Source organism: Scleropages formosus, chromosome 20 (genome assembly GCF_900964775.1).
Source record: "Scleropages formosus chromosome 20, fSclFor1.1, whole genome shotgun sequence".
NCBI classification, from domain to species: Eukaryota; Metazoa; Chordata; class Actinopteri; order Osteoglossiformes; family Osteoglossidae; genus Scleropages; species Scleropages formosus.
This window is the reverse complement of record NC_041825.1, coordinates 18,305,417-18,328,623: the sequence shown is the minus strand read 5'-3', so window position 1 is coordinate 18,328,623 and position 23,207 is coordinate 18,305,417. Positions and strand designations below refer to the sequence as shown.

Below are 23,207 nucleotides of genomic sequence, written 5' to 3'. Positions count from 1 at the left end.
GGGCGCGTTCATTGTCCTAGCGTGTCCGTGCGTAAAACGTCGCTCCGGCTCTCATTCCCGGCACGTGCCGGAGCTCTGCAGCTCTGAGCGGCACAGAGCGTATTTATTCATCCTCTGCGCCACGGCTTTTACGTTCTGGTTCACTGCCCAAGGGAACGCTGAATGAATCGTATCCAAAACCGACACTGGTTATCCATGCACATTGTTACGAGTGTCTGTCCTAGGACAAGCTGACATTGGGTTTTAGTGCCGCCTTCTGATTCGTGCTGTGAGTCATTAAATTCTTATTCATTCATTCATTCATTCATTCATCCGTCCATTATCAATAACTGCTTGTTCAATGCAGAGACACAGTGGTCGTGAGCCTGTGCCAGAAGCAAAGGATGTGAGGCAGGGTAAACCCTGGGCCAGATACCACACACACACACACACACACACACACACACACACAAAAAAAAAGGACAGTTTGGAGTCACCAGTTCACACAAACGTGGGGGAAACAGGCAAACTGCACACAGACTGAGCCGAATTCAAACCCACAGCCCAGGAGCTATTAGGCCCCAGCGTTATTAATTTTTTCCATCGTTGTTTCCTTTTTTTCAAGTCGATGCTAGCAATGGTTCATTTTTGGGGGGGGTTGCATCCTGAGTTAGACAATACGAGAGTCATATCTGAAATTGCTTTAGCTAAAATCCAATTGTATTAAAATGTGTGTTATGCGGAAACTGATAGCAGTATCCTGTAAGTGATCCAGATTGACTTCCTGCCTGGCGAGAGAACAGTCTTTCCCTCTCGGTATGAGGAACTCACCTCATCCATGGTTAGTTTACTTGTGGTCACTAACCATGCCTGTGTCAGCATTAAAACCGGCTTAGAGACCACGATACTACTGTAAAAGCTCCTGGGGATAAAGCCCCGGTGTGTGAACGAAGAAATACGTACATCCGTACCTCCTGCAAAGTTGGTTTCATTATGGGTTCAGTTGCTGTCATGTCCAGTGTCAGATTAAATGTGGTTCATTCGATTCACTATAGGTAGGGCGCCTGCCCGGGACAGCTGGTAGCGTAGTGGTTAGAGGTGCTGCCTTTAGCCCCAAAGGTCGCTGGTTTCAATCTCAGCTTGTAGTACCCCTGAGCAACATTCTTACCCTAAGAGTTGCTCCAGTAACATTACTTAGCCATATAAATGGGTAAATAGCTGTAGGTAGATTAACATCATAAGTTGCTTTGGACAAAAGTGTCAACTAAGTGAGTGAATGTAGGTAGACACTACCAGCCTAGTTGGACTGTAGTCAGTCAAACGGCAGCCTGAAATGCAATGTCATACCCTGAATGACATTGAGGGTCCTGGTAAGGTTAAAAAAAATGTCTATTTTTGGTCTGCACATGACCTCTCAGGTTGGACAAGAAGCGATTGATATGGGTAACCCTACACCTTCTGAGCCGTGCTCCTCATACAGTAATGGCTCCAGTATATGGCTAACAGGCCTATGTTTGGGAAGGGTATTGATGTTTATATAACTCTTTGCCTCAGGGCTGCAGACATCATGAATTACGCAGAATCTTTTTTTCCTCAGCGAGTGTTAATGTAAATGATCTGCCTGAAGTACCGAGGTGGACGACAGCCTACATCCATCCATCTCCATCCTTCTGAAGAAATGCAATTTTTGTCCGGTTCCCCGCCTGATTATCTCACAGCCGTGTTACAGCTGAATTAAGGCAACTCTTCAAAATCTTTCGTTGCAAGTCAATTATGGGAAGTCAGTAAGATGCGACCAAAATGTGCTCGAGACATGGTTTTTAGCTATCACTGCACTTTGGATCGATTGCCTTTTAGGCTGAGAATACTGCTATAAATTATTATTATTATTATTATTATTATTATTATTTTATTTAGCTGGCTCCTTTGTCCAAGGCAATTTATAATCAAATCGTTTTTATACTAATCCATGACAATTATTCACCGATTTATACTGCATTTTATTTAGCAGTAGGGTAAATTATGCTTTCTCAATTTGTGTCATGTCCGCAGACAATCAAACATAGAAGATCCACCCACCTCACCAGCACAAAATCAAGGAGGAGGAAAAAAAGTCACCCAAGAAGCGCAGAAAGATTGCTGAATCTCTTCGAGAATCTGAAACACGATGCTTTGCGATCTTTTCAAGTCCCAAAATCTCTGAGTAAACCACGAGCCCGACTTTGGCTCAGTCCCTCGACTCAGATTCGGATAACGATTCGAACCCGACGCCCGCTCTTCTTCGGACGACGGACTCGGCCCTCGCCTCGGACCTCGACCGCGATTCGGCCTGCCCCTCCATGGAACTCCGGACCTCGACCCCGCTGACGAACACGGACCTCGTTCATCCTTTCCCCACACGGACACCCGGTCTCCGCTCCAACCACCCGGCACGCGCCGTTCCCTACCCCAGCACTGCTCCGTCCTTCATGAGTGTCCTGCTCGCGGCATCTGATAAATTCCGCTCTTGGTTCCGCCCACATCTGTCTTGGCATCCATCGTGACAGTAAACACCTTGATCAAGATTAAGGAGCCCCTCAGCATTTGAAGCCTGATCTTTTTCTTGGAAGATGACACCTACAGTCCTGACCGCTGTGGAAGAGCAACTCTGCAAAACTCTTACAAATTAAACATTTAACGAATTAATTCTTTAATTCAGCCAAGTAGCATTATTACATGCAATAAGGACGTTCAGAAAACTTCGGAAAAAAATGGGTGACTGTCTCAAGCTTATATAACATAACAGAAGCATTGTGTTCATATGCACAGATACCATCATCTGATAATACTGCAATATTGTGATTGAAATATTGAGAGAACAAAATGGGAAAATACTGGAGAAGAGGTATACAAACAAACAAACACACACACTTTCGGAACCACTTGTCCCATACGGGGTCACGGAGCCTACCCGGTAACGCAGGGCGTAAGGGACACACCCAGGACGAGACGCCAGTCTCTCGTAAGGCACCCCAAGCGGGACTCGAACCCCAGACCCACCGGAAAACAGGACCCGGTCCAACCCACTGCGCCATCGCACCCCCAAAGAGGCATACAATAGAAAGCAATAGCGTGACCAGATGAATAGATGTCATGTCCTCAGTTTGGGACACTGACTGAAAAACATCCCAGAGTGGACAAACAACTGTGTCCTGAGATGACAAGTACAGTTTCAGCTGGGCCTTAAACTACTTTAGCTGGAAAACTAAAATTGGCTTCTTTTACACTATTCCACACAGCCCCACAATTACATTTTGTTCAACTCAACACGTTGTGTGTATTTTCCGTTTTATGCGGAGTGCGGAATGTGCGTGCGTATAATGTCAGTAGCTGCCTAGGCTTGTTGTGAATCATGGGAAGAAAAAAGTGACACTGAGCGCTGCATCAGGTGTGTTCCAGAGATCATACCTGAGCGGGCCGACCTGCAACGACATTGTGGAGAAGCGCCGGACGCGTGGGTGAGGAAGGCGGTTGTCGTATCGAAAATACCGAACACCCCGACACGCTCTTCGTTCGTGTCCTTCAGCGAGACCTCTACTGATTTCGGCGAATCCTGCCCGGTAGGGCATTGCCTGGGCCCATCCCCCCTGCTCCTTCTTCTCGGAGAAAAAAGATAATAAAAGCAGGGTTTGTGCAAGGCCAAAAATAAAAGGAACATAAAACTAGGGCTTGCAGCTTGTCTGTATGGTAATGAGTCCATATGTATTACTCAGCAATAAGAACCAGCAAGAAAGACAACAAAGGAGATCAGTTTAAGTGGATAAAACACAGTTGTGCTCCAACGCTGCAATTAGATGAGTGGAATTATGTTAACGTTGTGTGTAGAAGCTAAATGGAATAATTGTGACATCGTGATTATTGACATGTGCGCTCTTCCGTTGTCCCCAGGGCTCTGCGCACAGACGGCATCGGCGCTGGGCTGCAGCACAGGACTCGGGAGTAAAAGGCATTGAAGACGAGGGGGGCCGCACCGCGCTCTCCCGCTGCCGGCGCCGCAGTCCCCGGCCCCGTTTTCCCTTGGGTGAGCGAGATGGCTGGAGATGCTGAGAGAGGCACGCGGTCCTGCGGGGGGGAGGGAGCTCACTGATACATTTTTCATAAGAGCAAAGGGGCCGAACCTTTCGCAGGAAAATCGCTTTGAAGGAATATTTTACAAGGAAGTCCTCAACCTCGGCGGCGAGATAAAGCACCTTGAGACGGCGCGGGGATCACAGTCGCTGATGATTTATTCAGCGCTAATGAGACAGGCTCCAGGAAGGAGCGCCGGGTCGCCTCTCCCCTCCCGGTGGCTCCTCTTTGCCGTGCTGAAGGTCAGTGTCTCCACAACACAAGTCACGAGTAAACTCTTGACCAGGGTATTTTACTCAAGCTGGGCGTCACCTTCCAAATGTTTCGCAAGAAGCTTAAGCTGCGTCCTATCGAGCAGCGATCTGATCAGGATCGTTGGCATCTCACCACGGGAAGCGCGGGTCATCGACAGCCCGGAAACCGGCCGGCGCCTCGGTCTAACAGCTGCCTGTGCTGTCAGTGAAAATGTATACATTTAAACCAGGAAAAATTCATGAGTGACTTGGCAGAGCAAAAAAAGTGGAGGTGTCTGCTCTGTCAGAGAGCCATCCTCACGAAACTCGGAAAAGTTGTATGATGTTGCTGAAATGACGAAGCACGGTGCGGTGAGCACGAGGCCGACATCACGGCTCGGCGCAGAACGTCGTCACGTGCGCTTTGCTCCGAACACTCCCACACGGACCCCAACACACACACACACACACACTATAAAAAGAACAACATACGCGTGCTTGATGGGTTTCAGAAACATTCCAGCTAACATTTTGAAAGGCATCTCATTTCCTTCCGATCCCCATCGCGCTCTCCTGACAGCAGTAGTCTTCATTTAAGTGATATCTGAAAACACAACGGCCCTTTAAAGGTCTCATTACACTAAAAATATCTTTTAGTGGGCCTTCTACTGGGAATGTTCTAGATGGACACAATTCCATCTGTAAGCAGAGTGTAAATCAGTGCAGAGAATAACACACGCGCGCCATCACACTTCCACTGCCACACCCAGTCATCCCAAAACACCAGGAATGAAATATGTGTGTTTCATGTATATATATATCACAATTTTATTACAAAAATTAGATCTTTTTTCAACTTTCAGTGCCATGCTTTGAGCATATAACAATACAGTAAAAAACCCCAACCCAGAAGGATAGTAAAAGCAGAATTTGTCGATGCTGTTGCAGCATTTCGTCCATGCTGTTACTGTACAGATAACATTCCTAATACAGAGTACAAACACCTGCCAAAACACGTCATGTCCTTTAACAAATTGCTTTGAAATACATTTATTAGAATATTTTTTTCCTCTTTCATAATAAATTCAAATAATTTGCAAACTATAACGAATGTGCTGAATTTTCGCACCAGCCCAAGGCACCCAGGCTTGTAACATGTTGGCAATTAACAACATTCTTACAGAAACACTTGAAGCAAATAATGAGAACAATAACAGTAGTTACAGTCCGTCCTCGCTCTCTCCGTGTACATATCACCCTCTGGTTCACGCTTCAGTCACAGTGCAAATTCCGGGTGGGAGTGTAAGTGAGAGAGAGAGAGAGAGAGAGAGAGAGAGAGAGAGAGAGAGAGAGAGAGAGAGAGAGAGAGAGAGAGAGAGAAAAGGAGGGTTGGATCAACATCATTTTGTTACTGTCTCATTTAACATGACCTCAGATAAGGTAGGTGATGGGACCATCAGATGTTCTCCTCCAAAAGTGTGTAGTCTCTCAGTCCGGACTGCGTCGTCACACCGTTCGTCCCGCGGTAGGCACCGACCGCCCAACGGGGAGAAACAAAGAAAAACTCGAGTCGGCCTGTCAAACATCGCGCTTGCAAATAAAACTCCGATTGACGGAAAAAAGACCAAATACCAACACTGTTCCATTGAAGTTTCCAAGACGAATGGAATAAAAGATTTTTCAAGACCAAAGAGAAAAAAAAAAAAAGGAAACTAACAAAAACATATTTAGTGTTTTGCACATATTTAAGTATATATAAATCCCAGCTTCGCGCTTATTTTCAAAGAAATATCTCTTGTCCAAACAAACGTTAAATGAGAACTAGAACGACATAATCGCGGATGTCCTTCCTCTTCCCGTCCGAGTTGCGCGGGTCAGTTGAGCTGGCGGCAGGGTTCGAAGGTCCACTTGGAGGCTCCTCCAAACAGCTCGATGCTGGACTCGGACCAGGCGAACACGTTGCCCACGGGCGCCTTGCTGCTGCACGTCGCCAGGCTGTAAATCTCTCCGGCAGAAAGCTTCTTATCCCAGATGTTGAAGTTGGCCAGCTCGCCCACGAAGGCCTGGGTTGCGTCAAACCCTCCTCCCAGTGTGTCCTGCCCAAACATTGTTACCGTTACTAACCTTTGCTTGACTCACACCTTTGTCCAGGGAGACTTACAACGTTAGACCGTCAATTTCACAGTAATTTACAGCATTTATAGGGCATATAAGGGTATTCTTACAGCCTCGCTTCAGGGTAAGTACCTTGATCAAGGGTGCTACAGCAGGAGTACGGGTCCAACCAAGGCAACAGCTCTAAAGCCACTATGAGACCTGCTGCCCACAGTTATCATGGAATATGTACTTTAAAGATTATCTGCGTAAGGCACAATGAAACATTTCTAGCTGAAATTTGCTCATTTCCATTTACAGCTGAAGACTGTGATGTGTCACAAGTTGCAGTGCGTGGCAGTGGCAGCATGAGTGTGGGAAGCGGTCATTATGGAGCCGGGCCGAGCTGTCGACAAGGCTGTGGTTTCATCACGCAGGGTGGTGCCGTCCTACATTCCTCAGTGTAGCCACTTCGCCTGCTTGTGTCTACTTGCGTTACATGTGGATCAACTGTGTAAAGACACTAAACCTCTGAAACACTGCAGCAGAAGGAACAGCTTCACGGGCCCCGCTGGCTTTTAACAAACACTCTCAGGGTACATCTAGCATCAGTGAAATGGCACATCAGCCACAGATGCCACAGAACATAAAATAATCAGTAAACAGAAAATATAATTCCACTTCCTTACCTGTTCTTGCCCCAACACTAGATCTCCTTGAGGTTTGATGGGGTGGTATGGAGCTAGATTCTCTCCGTTGCCCCTCATCACCCCGTCTTGATAGGCCTCCCACACCCCGTCACGTGTCGTCCACGTCACGCAGATGTGATGCCACTTTCCGTCGTTGATGAGAAAAGGGAGCTTGGCGACCTGTAAATCACAGCGTTGAACTTAACTGTGAAACCGCGACTCTGTGTTAACCTGAGTTTGTGGACACTGACATTTTAAAGCAAAGCCCTTCATTAATCATATATGGTCTGATAAAATAAAATGCCTTGTGAGGACAGGAATAAAGCAAAATGATAAATGACCACATTGTGATAAATCAGTGATAAGCAATGGTAGTGGTCATTTTGTTTAAAAGATTGCATTGCTTAACAAAGTTACTGTATTCTTGAGTCTATTAGTACATCTTAATAACATGTCCGTTAGTCAGACTCTATTATAAATTCCAGCAAAAATGTTAATATAATAAAGGCGTGCAGCGCATTCAGTTTTACTGAAAATATTCTTCCACCGACACATAGACGATATTTCTTTCTCTTGTCTCTGTTGGTTCTCAGGTGCAGCATATTGGAATGTGGTACAGCATAGTGGATCCCCCTCCCATGATGCCATGTACCTTGTCGTTGATGAGGATCTCCATGGGATTGTTGCCCCACTCGATGAGCACGAGCTCGTTGGCCTGCCCGGGCACGGCGTACGAGAAGGGGGTGCCCACGCCCGGGGACGCGTTCGACTTGATCCACATGCACACCGTGAATGCGTACATCTCCGGTAAGCTCTTCTTCACCTTGGCGTACATGTAGTTGGTGCGCAGGGGGAAGGTCAGCTGGAACTTGTCGGGCGGCCGGTTGTCCTTCTGACCTGGGATCAGATCGTAGGAAGGAAACATAGATGGTGACGATCGGCTGCGGGCATTTATTGCAATGCAGCAAGTCGCGTCACGTGTAAAAATACAGAAGGCCTGCGTACTTGATAGATAGATAGATAGATAGATAGATAGATAGATAGATAGATAGATAGATAGATAGATAGATAGGGGTTAGGCGGTGATTGTTCAGGAAAGTATAAATTCTTCCCCCGGTGACATTCCCTTATTTCAGCGGGTACTTTGTTTTGTCCAAAGCGACGTACGAGCGAAAGTAAACAAGCGCCTTTCGCAGCTCGCGAAGGGTCCGCGTTCTGTTCGCGTAGCGCAGCGCCACAGTAATGTGGACACCGACCCCCTCCCCCCCGGAGCTGACAAGTGGCTCCGCTACAGAAACAGAGGAGCTGGGGACGCACAGCCCGTGGTGTGTTTGCCGCGTGACCGCTGTGCTCCCGCTGTGACTGCGGAAGCGACCGCGCGGGTGGAGCGGAACGCAAATTCGTTCCTTTCCATTTTATTCTCTCCGTTCCTCTGTTCCTCTGTCTCCTTCCGCCGTTTCAGCGATCCGTTTTTCCCCAAAGACCATAATAACGCACCACTGAGTCAGGATCAGTTATAATCATGCCAGTGCGTCCAGGAGCGTGATCAGCCTGTGTGTGTGTGTGTGTGTGTGTGTGTGTGTGTGTGTGTTCAATGCGCATCATTCGTCGCCTTTGCCAACCAAGTTTGTGAACTTTTTGAGCACGAGAAGAGCCGATGAACAGCGCTGTCGTCGCTCGTCTCGGGGTGTTTCGACGACGTCGCTCTAGTGTTTTATCACGCCGCGGCGGTGCTTGGTTGGTGCAAAGCCGCCCCGCGCGGCCCGTCGGCGCTACACGCGGGATCGCGTGCGCGCGGATATGCACGGCAATGCAGCTCTCCCTCCCGCGCGTCCGCGTGCCTGCGGCGCGTGCGCTGCGACAACTGAACTGGCGCGAGCCAGCGGGCTCCGTTCTCCGCTCCTCATTTAGCGGTCGCGCCGAGGATGTGCAGCGTTAAAAATTCATCCCAGAAAGATTTATTATTGGTGCTGCAGTTCGGAAACAAATTCAGGGCACTTGCTGCTCGGAGCAGGAAAAACCGCAGCACGCACGGTGTTGGCAACTGCGCTACTACTGCGACTACGGACACCAGCATCTCCACTACTACTACCGTCACTCACGCAGAGTTCTACTACTGCTTTTATTATCATCAGTAAAAATAATAATAATAATAATAATAATAATAATAATAATACTAGGCCGTGAGCCCACCTTTCTCCAGGTCTGTGATGCGCTGGTGCAGCGAGGTCAGTGTGGACTCCACCTTCCCCCGCTGCTCCGTCTCGTTCCTCTGGCCCAGTCTGCTCTCCTCCAGCGTGTTGACCCGGGACAGAACCTGCTTCTCCATGTCGTCGATCTTGTTCTGCAGCAGGTCTTTCAGGCTGTTGGTCTGAGCCGAGCTGTTGTTCCTGCTGAACTGCTGCGGGCCACACGGGAGAGAGCGCGCGGGACAGGGGTCACTGCACTGAGGAGGAGTGTGTCGCGGAGACGCACGGTCCCTCACGCTCCCGCATGCTCCCGCACACTCACGCAAGTCAGCCACACAAGTCGCGTCCCCGCGGCCTCTACCAGCATTCCCTTCGGGCATCTGTTTGTGCGAGTGCAGCTGGCACATGCTGTCATGCATTCCTGCTCAGGACTGTCGGCGGACAAACTCGAGAGTCTCATTAGACTAGTCTAGAATCCCGCTCCCGCTGCAGTAAGAATAACATCACATGCTGCACGAATGGGTAAATCACTGTAAAGTTGGTTGCCTGACATTCTAGGTCACCTTGAAGAAGAACGTCAGACCGGCAGCAGCAGCAGCAGCAACAACACCAACAACAATAATAGTAATGATGATGATGAGCGGGTTCTGCCCTCGACAAGTAATTGCAGCCCCGCAGTGAAAAAAGCAGCCCTATTACTAATTACTATGGTATTCTTAGAGAAGCGCATCAGGGCACATCGCTGCCTGCACGCGGGGCTAGAGGACACTCGCGGACTTGTGCGAACTGCAGCGAGTCCAACACAAGCAAAGAATGCGAAGAAGTGAGCGCTCCGCTCCTTCCCAGTTCGCTGTACGTACCTCGAGGTTCTCGAGCCTCTGTTTGAGGGTCTGCAGCGTCTGTCCCAGCTGCGCCAGCGTGTCCGTGGGGCCCCGCGACACATCCCCCATGGTGTTCTTGGAGCCCGGCTCCTTCCTGCGACCCCCGCCGGGCTTCGAGTCCCCGGGCTCCGAGCCACCACTCTGACTCTCGCAGCGACTCAGCTTGGAGGTCAGTTCCCTGATGGTCTCCTTTTGGTTCATGATGGTCTCCTTCTGCTGGAGCACGGTCTCCCTCAGCTGCATCACGGTGGTCTTGAGGTCCTCGGCCGGCCCGCTGTTCTGCATCGTGGCCGCGCACAGGTCCATATCCTTGGGCACGGACGTGCAGATGAACTGCGTCTGCCCGAAGTCTTGAGCAGATCCTTCCCAGAGTAAGAACGAGAGCAGGAAAAGTTTCCACGGCATCCGCTTCGCGTGCTGTGCCATCGTTGCCTCGGGGACGGCTCTGCTGCTCGCACTCGTGCTCGCGCTCGCGCTCCGTTTCAGCACCACGGCGCTGTCCAGCGACGCTGTGAGCAGCTCTCGGCGCGCGCCCGCCTTATATAGCGCCCTGCCGGTGCGGCGCAAATCCGCCGCATCACAGCGGGTAAGAAGCCTGCTTTTGCAACCTAATGCACCCCCACCCCCAGCACCCCACCCGTTCTATTAAGGTGGACGGCGGCACAGGCAGCATTTAGTCAAAACACACCGGAAGTTTGCAGCAGCGAGAGCACGTTTTCTCTGTGTGTGTGTACGTTTGTGGCCAAAGTCCTAACAATGAGCCCTTTAGATTTTTTTTTTTTTTTTTTTCCAAAGGACATTGCACATGCATTACGTTAGATCTTTAAAGCTTCTTTTTCCCACTGTAATTATGTGTGCGCTTCCGCGCATATACTTTTGTAGAAGGCGCGTAAAGTACATTTTAGACGAGTACAAAAATCAAATGCTGTAAAAACGTGTACTCCCGCGTGCTGATGCTCCAACTTAGTTTTAGTGACATGTTAATGGCAGGACCAAATTCCAGATCGTAATTCTGGAATCATTTATTGTGTTACACCGGTGACTGGCGACGGGAAGCAGTACCATATTTCGTACTCATACTGAATGTATGGACAGTATTTTTTATAGAATCGATTGTCATTTTGGAAGTGTGGAAGTGTTTTGGAAGTTTAACAAAAGAATAAAAAAGATAATTACAGAGTAATGAGAAATGAAAATACATTCAACGCATGATGCAATGTCACCATCTGCTCAGTGTCATCGAAGCAGCAGTATGCATATTATTGTCACAAATTACTTTCCCTCTGAACAGTTCCGAGCTGTATTGTAAGGATAGGCCAGCAGTACTTAAAACATAAATGTGTTATTTTTGTAATTCCTTTTGCAACATTCATTCATTCATTTTCATTCATCCATCCATTAATTCCGTGGGCCCGTCGGTCCTCGGACCCTGTAAACGGAGGTGATGTCGAGAGCTCCAGCAGTCGACTGTGAGGTGTAACCGCGCGCGCTCTCGCGCTCCACCTTAACGCGCGCTCCTCCCAGACGTCCACGCGACCGGAGCCCAGGCAGCTCGCCCGTCCCGCGGAGCGCCGTGCGCGGTGCTTCTGTGTGTGTGTGTGTGTGTGTGCGTGTGTGTGTGTTTGTGTGTGTCCGGAAGATGTCGACGAACTTGTACACGTGCTGGACAAGGTAACACCGCACTTATTGTTCCGTGATCATTTGCTTTACTCAGTAAATTACTGTCCTTGCGTTGTCAGCCCCTCTTCTTGTCACACTCACAGTCACGTCGTCTTTCCAACTTTTCAAAGCTTTTCCCGGTGTTTCTCTGTTTGAGAGAAGAACCTGGCTGCTTGCATGGAGGTGGTGTGGAAATGTGTCGACTTGACACTGAATTATGAGCTATTCTTCACCGAAATGCCCTGTAAATCTGCGTCGGTTACGCGCCCAGTAGTCTAAACCTGTTGCCTTTCCCGACTTTCGTTTGTCTAATCATTATTTTTATTATTGGCCTCAATGTAACTGACACTTTTGTCCAAGGCAGTCTTCTACAGAATTACCCCCTTTACATTGATTTACCCGTTTGTAGAGCAACCCGCAGCCATCCAGTATAAGAACCTTCATTCAGAGGAGCTGGAGGTTCATTCGAACCCAGAGCCCTCATTGTAAGGACAGCGTGGGAACAGGGGGACTTCACCGAGGTGTGTGTGTGTGTGTGTGTGTGTGTGTGTGTGTGAGAAGTCTGGCCCTCACTGCTCGCGGTGCTCTGGGTGTTCCCCGTGCAGACACGCCCATACACACACACACACACACACACACACACACACACCCGCGGAGCTGGCAGGGGGCAGAGGCTCGAGCCCGGCAGACGCATCTCACCGCGTCTCACCGCATCTCACCGCAATCCTTCCACGCAGAGCAGCGCAGCCGCACACGCGCCTCCCTCCGTCATTGCGCCAGCAGCCCAGGTGGGATCGCAGCCTGGCTGGGCTGGAGGACGGAGCTCGACACCCGAACGAGAGGAAAAAAAAAGCGCAGCCGAGGGGCGCCACGCCACGGCCACGGGGATCGCCCGTTCCCCAAATAATAATTAATTTAACCGGCCGTTGCGTAACAGCCCCGGAGTGCGTGGGATTAATATTTATAACTTGGCGATCAGGAGGGGAGAGCGGAAAGCGACGGATGGATGGGATGTGATGCGGAAATCCTGCATCTCATCTGTTCCAGGCCAACGGACGCAACGCCGAGCAAAAGTGCGCGAATCGTGCCTCGTTCCCTGGACGATGCCCCCTTGCAAAGTTGCTGGGGACCAAACGTACAGTTATGACTATTAGCATCAGTACTCAGTCAGTGGAACCGAGGCTTGCGTCAACACGTGCATCATGACACGTTGAACTTGTATATGTTTAAGTTTAATCATTTTGTCATTAGTCTCTGGAAATGATGGGGAAATCTCACTGCAGCTACTCGTGTGACGAACGTCACCGGTCCATGTGGTTAAATGTGAAAAATCATGTACTGTACTCATGTACCGAGTCACGTGTCTGCATCCAGATCTCTCCTTGTGTTCATGTAAGGCACTCCTTGTTTTTTTCTGGGAGGTGTACGTGGCTTTGGAGAAAAGTGTCTGCTACGCGAATAGATGTAAATGTACACGCTGGCGGGACGGATTGTGTGAGAAAGGCGTGGACCGCCCTCGGTGATCGCTGCCCTTCGACCCGTTCCCGAATATCGATCAAGTCACCCGTGTGTAAAAACGAACAAGCGACTAAGGAGCTGCCCCCGCTAAAAAATGATGGTCACTCTATTTAGGGTAATGCCACGTCTCAGTTGTGACGCACGGGTCCCTGGCCGTGGAAAGGGCCGCGTCGATTGCGCCTCGTTTGTTTGGCTATTGATTTCAGGCCCTCTAATCAGCACGGCTGCAGAGTTAACACACTCTTAGCGCAGCGTTTGACAGCTTTCGGCAATTACGTAGCATCGTCGGTAGTTCCCATCTCCACGATGTATCACATTTGGCAGCAATCACCAGCTAATGTACACATCACATTATTATAGCCGGCGTCGCATTAGTTTTAATAACGTAAATTCAGCTGAAGCCCTGCTTCCAGATACCTTGCATATCAGCGATTTCAGTAATGTATGTGGGTTTTCATACGTGTTTGTGTAAGTGAGGGGCATGCAATAAAACTTGAATTGCAGGAGGGGAAATGATTGGCACTGTCCTATTTAAATGTCACCTTTTAAAAGCGTGATCTTCGTCGGTGGATAGACTCCCCCAGCTGCCCTCCTGTCCTTGATTAAGGTATGAACCGCTTGACCAACTTTTTCTTGAGTTTTCACAATGTGGGATATTCAGAAAGAAAGGCAGAGATTTTTTGGAAAGCGATAGGCTCGGCGGTGTGTTACTCTGTCTAGACTGTCAGTTACCGCACAAGGTCAGCGCCGTCCCAGACCCTTTGGAGAGGGAAGAAGACATCCCACCACAGGAAGCGGATATGGCTGATGCGAAGATACCGTTGGGCTGCGATCCTTAATAATCGGTCTGCCTGCATCTCCTGAATAATGCATCCGTTTATAATGGAGCATGCTTTCTAATGACAGAGATAGCTCAGTATCATTTCACATGTTGGCACTGTGCTGCTGCACACTCGCTTTCCCAGCAGTGTGCATTGGAGGATGCCATTAAGTGGTAAAACAAAAAGAAAGACAATATTTATTACTACTGCCGTTCAGCAGCATTGGCACGGGATCTATAGCTGGATGGAAGAGCGCTAGTGTTTCGGATCTCCGTGAAACGCTATTGCACTCGGTATCGATACCACCTGTAGGCATATGGGGCAGCAAGAAGTGTGGAGGAGGTTAAGCATTTATACATGTAACCTAAAGGTTGCTGCTTCATGTCCCAGGCGGGTGTCTTCTGTTAGACCCTCAAGATACTTTAATTGCTTCCATGAATCTTCACCTGCATAAATGGGTACATTTCAAATTTCATTAAGTCCTTCCCCAAGCCTCCTCACCTCTCTGTCTCTCTAGGGTGCTGAAATGTTACGGAGGCTGTCCAGCTGGACTGCGGCGGATATGATTTTCTCGCAGGAAAACGAGGTTATAAGGTCCTCCTCCGAATTAAATATTATGACTAGATTTGTCTGGGAATACAGCTTACCCACCATCACCATATGGGTAGGATTTCGGAGATGAATTTGAAATGAGTTTGCATAATCTGTAACTCATATAAGATAGGCAGGCAATTTACTGTAGCAAATGGGAAAATTACACTAATATAAACAAACAAGCAAACGTAACAATAATCATTCTAGAGATCTGGAGCAATAAAATAAGGCACCGGTGACGGTGTTATTTTTCACACTTCACAAAAGGCTCTTACTTGCAATGGAAGAATTGTGGGAGCTCTTGGAACCAAGACTTACATTTCATATTCCAACTTAAGTCATAATACTGTTGATTTACATGGGTGGAGAGTGAATGTCACCTCCTGGAAAGCAAGTAAAAGCAGAAACTTTAACAGAAGTGCACTGGGTTGGCCAGTGGAAGGTATGTAAATAAGTCTTTTCCATATGCTAGTCTGTAAATTAATGTCACACGGTGCCACGCTGCAGTGTTTTTCCCGGGTGCGGAATTTTATTGTAGCGTGTGGGGCGTAATGTGATCCAGAAACTTGTTTGTTTAACGTGGCCAGTGCATCACAAGACCAGCATACACACCTACTGCTTTTTTCTTTCGGCAGTTTCTTTTTCGCGTCTGATCGCAGACGTATGTTCCGCCGGAACAAATACAACATTTGCATTTTTTAGAATGGCAGTGACTACACACCTTCGGTTGTAATAACATGACCGAGCTGTAAGAAGCAAAGGTTTAATAATGTGGAAAAGTCATTCGTCACGCGTATCGGAACTACTGTTGTAACGTTCGACAAAGCGCTGACTATTGTGCTACAAGGGATATTTGACGAAGGCAGCGTCGCTTCCTGAGAGTGAAGAATCGGCTGGAATTTTTCTCGTGATAATAAGTGTGTTTTAGAAAATAGAGAACATGACACATTTAAACAATAGAGGATTAATGAGCCTGTGGAAGGGAGGCCAGCAGAAGCCTTCTGACATGTAAAATGTTGCAGATAGCACACTGTTCTTTCCACGCAGCTGTCGCTCAAGACAATAAAGGAAAATCAAGGGAGATCCACTACAAAAACCAGCAATGTAAAGAAAAAAGGGGTGGGGGGCGCTAACCAAATTGCACACTGCTCACAGCTGTAGACGGTAACGTGTGAGTCACAACCCCTGGCTGTGCGAGCGCTCGAGAGATGAGCTGAATTTCATTACTACAGATAAATCCAATTAAAGCACCCAGGGCCGGTTCCCTGACTGCATTTGCTCTCCCAGCCTGCTCTTTGAAGCAGATGGAGGATCGCTTTTGTCATTTTTGGGGTTACCAGGGCTTTGGTGTATCACTTGTTTTCGGGGGCCAAGGAGTTCATTAAACTGGATTCTCAAACATGTCACTCAGGATTTTCCTCCACTCTGCCTCATACTCCTCCACCCTTGGTCCAGCAGATGAATAAGTTATGCACACTCTTTCCAATGTTTTATTTAAAATGTAAGTTATTTTCTCTACTGCACAGGAGCTGTGCTTGATTAATATAATAGATCATTTGACGTGTCACACTTTCTCAGCGCTGCAATTGTATTAAATCCACTGATTTACCACAGAAGGAGGAAACAGAATAAATACTGTAGAGCAAAACTAAGGAGCTGGAGCAAAATGAAAGTGTAAAAACAGAGAAATTAGGAGGAGAGAGGAAACAAGATGGGAGAGATCACTTTTTGCAGTCTAGTGAGTTGTCCATCCAGGGCATGCGGTGTGGGTGTCAGAAAGGGCAACTGGGCAAGAATGACATCCCCGTGTAGTGTTAAAGAGGGCTAGCTGTCTCGAACTGCTCTTATTACAGGCAACATGCAAGGGCCAGCTGGACTGAAGAGCAGTGGGGAAGGGGGAATTCAGAAACTGTTTGAAGTAGGAATTTTATTTAATGCGATTTCATTATCATTTTGCTTCCATTTCAGCCATTTAGGTGTGCGGATTCTTTAAATCCCAGGCCTTGCCTTGTATCCAGTAAAATGTTGAGTTTCTGGGGGCAGGGTTCTGAGAACATAAATTCCACCTTATGTGAGTACAGCTACACAACTTGTTTTTCATTCTGTCACCTATAATGCTGTATAAAATCTCAAGGATGAGGTCTCTGAAGGAAGCTGGAACTTTAAATCAGTGCTTTGTTGTGAAAATACAGATTGGCAAACTTTCCTGATTGCAATGAATAAGCATGAATAATTCCTCTGTAACGCGATCTTCAGTCTCCTCTATTTATCTTAGTTCTGCTTATGTTTTTAATGCAAATTGAGGTAATTTCATTAGATGAATTCAGGTCCTTGCAAGATTAGTCTATCCTTTGTATGTCTGTATCTCTCTACTCATGTGGATCCATTAAATACTTTTATAAAGTATGCATTTCACAGCTGAGAATCTCATTTGAATATTAAAAGCTGCCTTCTGTATCCATTTTAAATTCAGCTAACATTAAAAAAGCATTTGATGCGATACCGCTCAACATCGTACACTTCAAGGACTTGGATCAATGACTTCGTGTGCCAAGCTGATATCCAAGTTGAATTGTCATGAAATCTAATTAAACATGTTTAAACTTTTGAAATAACATGCGATGAACAAAAGGAATCTATAATCAGTCAGAAAGACTAAACGAAAGCTGTAGATGAGGGGGTCAGTGTAATTCCGTACGTGAAATGAACATCAGCAGGATTCTCAGTCAATGCTATCATCCTTTTTTGGAAATACTTAACAATGTTCTGGACTAATCTATTGTCTGACCTTAGCATCAACCTTCAGCCAGACTATTTCCTTCTGCAGTAAAGCAACCTGGAGATGATTAGGTCTTTCCATGAGGAAGACTCTTGCTTGAATGGATTCTGAAACGTGGGAGTTTTCCAAAATGGAAGTAACCCGACTACAGCAATTCTTCAAGCAAAGTTCTTTTGTGAATCCACCTTCTTTCTGAATATGCGCTTCTTCTGGGTTCGGCCGTTTTCGAATGTGTTGTTTCTTTCGATGTAACTTTCCTGGGAGTGCAGCCCTTGTTGGAATGTAACATTAGTCTGAAGATAACTCTTCTTGGAGTCCTGTAAGATGGGGTGGTTGGTGTAGGGTGGACCAGCTCTAGATATAACTGTTTCTCTGTAAAAATGGCGAGAGACTTCTAGCTGCTAAAAATACTAAAATCCCTTCTTTGAAGAAGAAACACCAATACTACCCAAGTGGAAAAGTCAATTAATTAACTCGGGAGAGATGCCGGAGAGAATTGCTTTATCTGCTCAGGCACTCAGAGTTCGAGGTCAGTCTACACCTCTGCTATCCTTCCCTCTAACTGTTTAAAGTCTTGAAGTCATCAGTGTCCATTTGCACCCCATCGGCTGTTAAGTGCAGAACTTGGAGAAGATATCCTTTGGGGACATATCTCTCATCAATTTACTCGTGAAAAAACAAACTTTGCACTGATTGTAACCGCTTATATTAACATGTTAGTGTATGATCATGAATTATATGGCAGACGTCTGAATGTTCATTGATTTGCTTCTCTGGCAAAAAGAGATTATGGTGGGGCTTTATGAACAAGCAGGCCTGTCTTGGTGTCATTCTGATGGCTTATTACAGATAATGTCTGCTTCATATGTAATTTTCAGAGTAAAGTAAGTCATAACAGTAGCTGTAGGTGAGCTGGAGTTGCTGTGGAAGTTAATGACTGGGACCGAACATTACCCAGATGGAGGCAATTCCATTCCCATGCTTCTGGCATCACATGCACATTTCTAGGCCACGGACCATTTCCTCTCTCTCGCTGTCTGTCTCTTCCTATATATACACCCCTTCACAAATGTTCCCTCACTGATGTTTCTCTTCAAATTTTGTTGTGTTGCAACTTAAAAGAACATGTCAATTTTACTTTTTTCTCCTTACTTCAAGTAAAACTCCACAATTTCAATGATTGTTTCAGAAATGCATTAAGAGTGAAAACCTCAGAATGACTCAGTCCGTAAAAATTCACCCTTTGGACTTGACTTTGGACTTTCGGTATGGTTGCATATTGAAAATATGGTTTATGTTATGCATATTGACAACCCTGAACTCAAAAACATACATCTAATTTAAATGTTGGTGAAATATTTTTTAAAGGAAAATAATGCTGAATTTTACACTATATTTATAAATCATATGTGGACTTTCCCTTTTCAAACCTTTCTCTTACACATTTTTATGGATTGCAGGTTGTTCTTGCAAAACATTGCACCACAACAGCCACATTTTGAGCCTTACAACTATCTGATATTTGTCATAAATAAATATATAATAAAGTGGCATTTGTCTGGATGGTTGTAAATTACATGTTTTGTGATTCAAGGAGTATTTGTATTAATAAATTTAAGCCGAGCAGGGAATACTACATTTTCTTGAGAACTCACACTAAAAATGCAAATGAGGTGAACGTGTTGACTTCTAACACACACTTTCAATATTTCCAAGAGTCTAAATATTGCTGTTATTAGGAGATCTCAATACTGAAACAGCAGATCAAATCAGAGGATTCAGAAAGTCTAAGAAACTGCTCAAAGATACGCAAAATGAAGTTTTTGGAAGCTAAAGTTTGGAAAGGTTATAAATACACCAACAAAGTCTTAAACCTTCCTAAGAGCACGCTTAAGCCTTTTATAACAAAAACAACAACAACAAAAAAAACTGGCTCGCCCAAGACTAGACCCAACCAACATTAGGCCTAACCAACAGGATTGTTGTCAGTGAAATATCCAAGAGGAAAGCTGTAACATTTTGAGTTGCTAGGCACAGGCTGAAATGGGAAACAGTGTCCAGACTTCAGCAATCTCTTCAGCACTACTCAGATTTGGACTCTTTGGAAAAACGGCTAGATGGGAGTCACTTTTAAGAAAGACAAATTTTAAGTCATTCATGGAGTTTGCCAAAAGCCATGTGACAGACCATAAGACCTTCTGGAAGAAGATTTTGTGGTATGAGGAGTCTCAAGCAGAGCTCTTAGGTCTTAGAGCAAAGATCTATGTCTGGTGCAAGTCAGTTAACATTACCCTCTGTCAAACATGGAGGTGGCAGTGTCATGGTACACACACACACACACACATTTTCAGAACCGCCTGTCCCTTACGGGGTCACGGGGAACCGGAGCCTACCCGGCAACACAGGGCGTAAGGCCGGAGGGGGAGGGGACACACCCAGGACGGGACGCCAGTCCGTCGCAAGGCACCCCAAGCGGGACTTGAACCCCAGACCCACCGGACAGCAGGACTGCGGTCCAACCCACTGCGCCACCGCACCCCCTAGTGTCATGGTATAGGACTGTTATTTCAGCAAAAGGGACCAGCAAGTTTGTTGCCATCAAGGAGAAGATGGATCAAATCAAATACGGGCAAATCCTGAAGGAAAACCTATAAGATATGGACACAAATTCATGACCTGGCAAGACAATTATCAAAATCATGCAATAAAAACTCCAAAGGAATTGCTTACAGCAAGAAGAGCTGTGCTGTATTCTGAAATGGCAGAATGAATGAACCGAGACATGAATCCTCCAGAAAATCTGTGGTATTGCCTGAAAGTTGCTCTATGTCAAATGAATATTATTAAATTAGATTCTTAACCTGTCATTTTTCCTTGTCTCAAGAAGTTAGATGGAACTTAACTACACAGTGTTAATACCGTCACCAGTATTTTTTCTTTAGATCAGTGGTACAAAAGCTTCCCTTTTACCCCAAGAGTGCTCTAACATCAAAGTCACATCTTGACATGAAGTACTTTTTACACTTTCCCTTGTAATAACCTAAGCACAACTGTCTGATTTCCATGCCTCATGGTCTTGGTGTACAAGACCCTGACATATGATTTTGAACTGTCTTACATATTTTAATAATTTATTCTTATTAAGTGAGACATTATTAAAAATTAATGGAATTGTTTGTATATCCTTCTGAAAATATCTGCGCTGTTGTTGTCTGTCTGATTGAAAAAAATGACCTGTTTTAGAAATATAGTATATGTCTGCTCAATAGTTTATATATTGGTCTCCTGTATAGAGGAGATTTTTTAATCTCCTTGAGATTTTTCTATAAATAAAGGATAAGTAAAATGCACTAATATTCACAGCCTGGAAGTAGAGAACCCAAACTCAGATGCAGAAGAAAAATTAAAAGAGCAGCACAGAGAGAATGGAAAATTTGGATGACAGATCAAAATCTCTGGCACGCGTTACGCTTCTGTGGAATCCTGACCCCAATGACGGAAGCAGCTGCTTTCCGGGGGTTTCTATGGGAATGGGAATAGAAGAAGGGGGAGTAGAGGAGACTCTCTATTCCTGTCTTCCCCCATTCACCTTTCTCGTTATGTGCCAGGTACATCACATGGCATCTCTCTCACCTTTCGCCACCTGATGACTACCGTGTCTCCGTTCACCCTGCCACGATTTTAACGCTACCGTAAATTATACGGCTGAAGCTCTACTTTTTGAGAAAACAGACATCCGTTTTCTTAAATATTTAATTCATCCTCTCTTCTGTTGCTTCATTATATTTGGAGAGACGAGGTTTGTGTTTGTTGTGGGGTCAGTTGTGAGAGAGGACCTGAGGGGTTGGGGAAGGCATAGAGAATTCCCCTTCTTATTAAGAGCCCCCCTTTGAATAGTCAGACCTCTTACATGTATTTCCCCTTCAGCAAAGTTCTTGTCTCTGATGCCGCTAACCTTTTTAGGTGACAGTCTTATATAATCTCATTTAATACAGAAAATGAGCAAAGATAATAAATCAAACTGGCAGAGATTTCAAAGAATGCTTCGTATTTTAATGTGTTTATTGTGATAACAGCCTTGAATTTCAATGGTGTCCCCAGATGACTCAAATAAAATAAAGAAATCATAAAAAGTTTTTCCAAAAAAGAGTTGGAATCAAACACTCATTCAGGTTTTTTTTTTATTGTCCAGAGAATATGACTCAGAAACAGTGTCAACTTCTGATATGAAATACTACACTATATAGGCCTAGTATTTTGCTGCTTCATTGAGTGAAAAACAAAGACCAAAAGGATAATTAAAATAATCCAGGTTCCCTCTGAAGACAGTTCAAAGGTTTGGATTTTTAATCCATTTATCTATATAAGAAAAATTGTCAAGCACAATGAAAACTGTAGATTTTTTATAATTGTTGACTTCTGGCCAAAATGTTAATGGAAGCAGTGGAAACAATATATGCCAAGTGAACCAGACTTACCACTGTATGTATACATACATAAATGTATACTGTTTTAACAATTTAAAAAACTGTAAATCTGGTACACTTGGCATCTGTTGTTACTGAGTTCCTTTAAATCTCATCATACATATTTTGTTTTATGAACTGCATTTGAAAATGATGCACACCTTCTCATCCCTGAATAGTGTCTTCATTTCTTCTGCTCTCCTTGACTTTGGTGCCTTGGAGGTCCTGTTGTAATCAGAGCCTCTGTTCTTTTCTCCCAGTTTCATCTGGGTCTGGGAATAATTCCAGCTGTGGGGTTGAGCCCAGCTGATCGCATCACCGTGTCTCCAATCTGCATGGAGGGAAGTTGGGGAGGCGTGAACAATCTCCCCCAAACGGGGGGTCCCAACCTTCATCATACATTCGGAATTGGATTTTTCCCCCTGTGTGCAGTGAACATAGGGATGAAAGGAACAGATTATACCTTATTGAGCTAGAATTTTCTCATGAAATTCAGAATACCTCCGTTTCACTGTTGTCTGTGTGGGATATAGCAAAATCACCAAATTCACAAATGCTCAAAGAACAAACCTGTCACATCTTGTCTACCTCTTGTGGTATTTTCATGTTTTCTGATGAAGCAACTTACTTGCTCATGAAGCAGGACCCAGGAACCCTGCTTCACAGACTTGTCACGATAACAGGCGGGTGAGAAGTTGCTCTTTTTTGTTCGATTAAATGTAAAAGTACACGAGACAGAGGGGAGAGTCATGGCTTCCCTTAGTGATCAATCTGTCCTTCTATTTCTGCTCCCCCTTTTAGGACTGAGTGTTTTCCTTAAGGGGGGGGGGGGGGGTGCAGCGGGCTTGGTCGGGTCCTGCTTTTGGGTGGGTTTGGGGTTCGACCCCTGCTTGCGTCCTGTCCTGGATGTGTCCCCTCCAGCCCTGCACCTTGTGTTACCGGGTTACACTCCGGCTTGCCGTGACCCTGCTCAGGACAAGTGGTTTCAGACTCTGTGTGTGTGTGTGTGTGTGTGTGTGTGTGTGTGTGTGTGTGTGTGTGTGTGTGTGTGTGTGTGTTTTCCTTAAGTACCCGATGAGCAAAATCCTTTTTTCCTGTGTCTAAACAGTTGACACCAAGGGAGCGTTATCAGTGGCTTCTCCTCCACCTCCTTGTTTGCAGCTCGGTCCCTCTTCAGCCTTCATGAACTTTCGCGAAC

The 23,207-nt window shown here is 46.0% G+C and overlaps 1 protein-coding gene across 1 annotated transcript; it reads right to left on the bottom strand.

Moving 5' to 3' along the window:
- Nucleotides 1–5,122: 5,122 nt before the first annotated feature.
- Nucleotides 5,123–10,696, bottom strand: LOC108939787 (neuronal pentraxin-1-like). Its single transcript, XM_018761390.2, has 5 exons — nt 10,152–10,696; nt 9,296–9,503; nt 7,755–7,999; nt 7,103–7,282; nt 5,123–6,415 (listed from the first exon to the last, which is right to left on the bottom strand). The coding sequence occupies exons 1-5, from the start codon at nt 10,596–10,598 to the stop codon at nt 6,194–6,196; spliced, it is 1,302 nt and encodes a 433-aa protein (XP_018616906.1). The 5' UTR covers nt 10,599–10,696; the 3' UTR covers nt 5,123–6,193.
- Between the last annotated feature and the right edge of the window lie 12,511 nt (nt 10,697–23,207).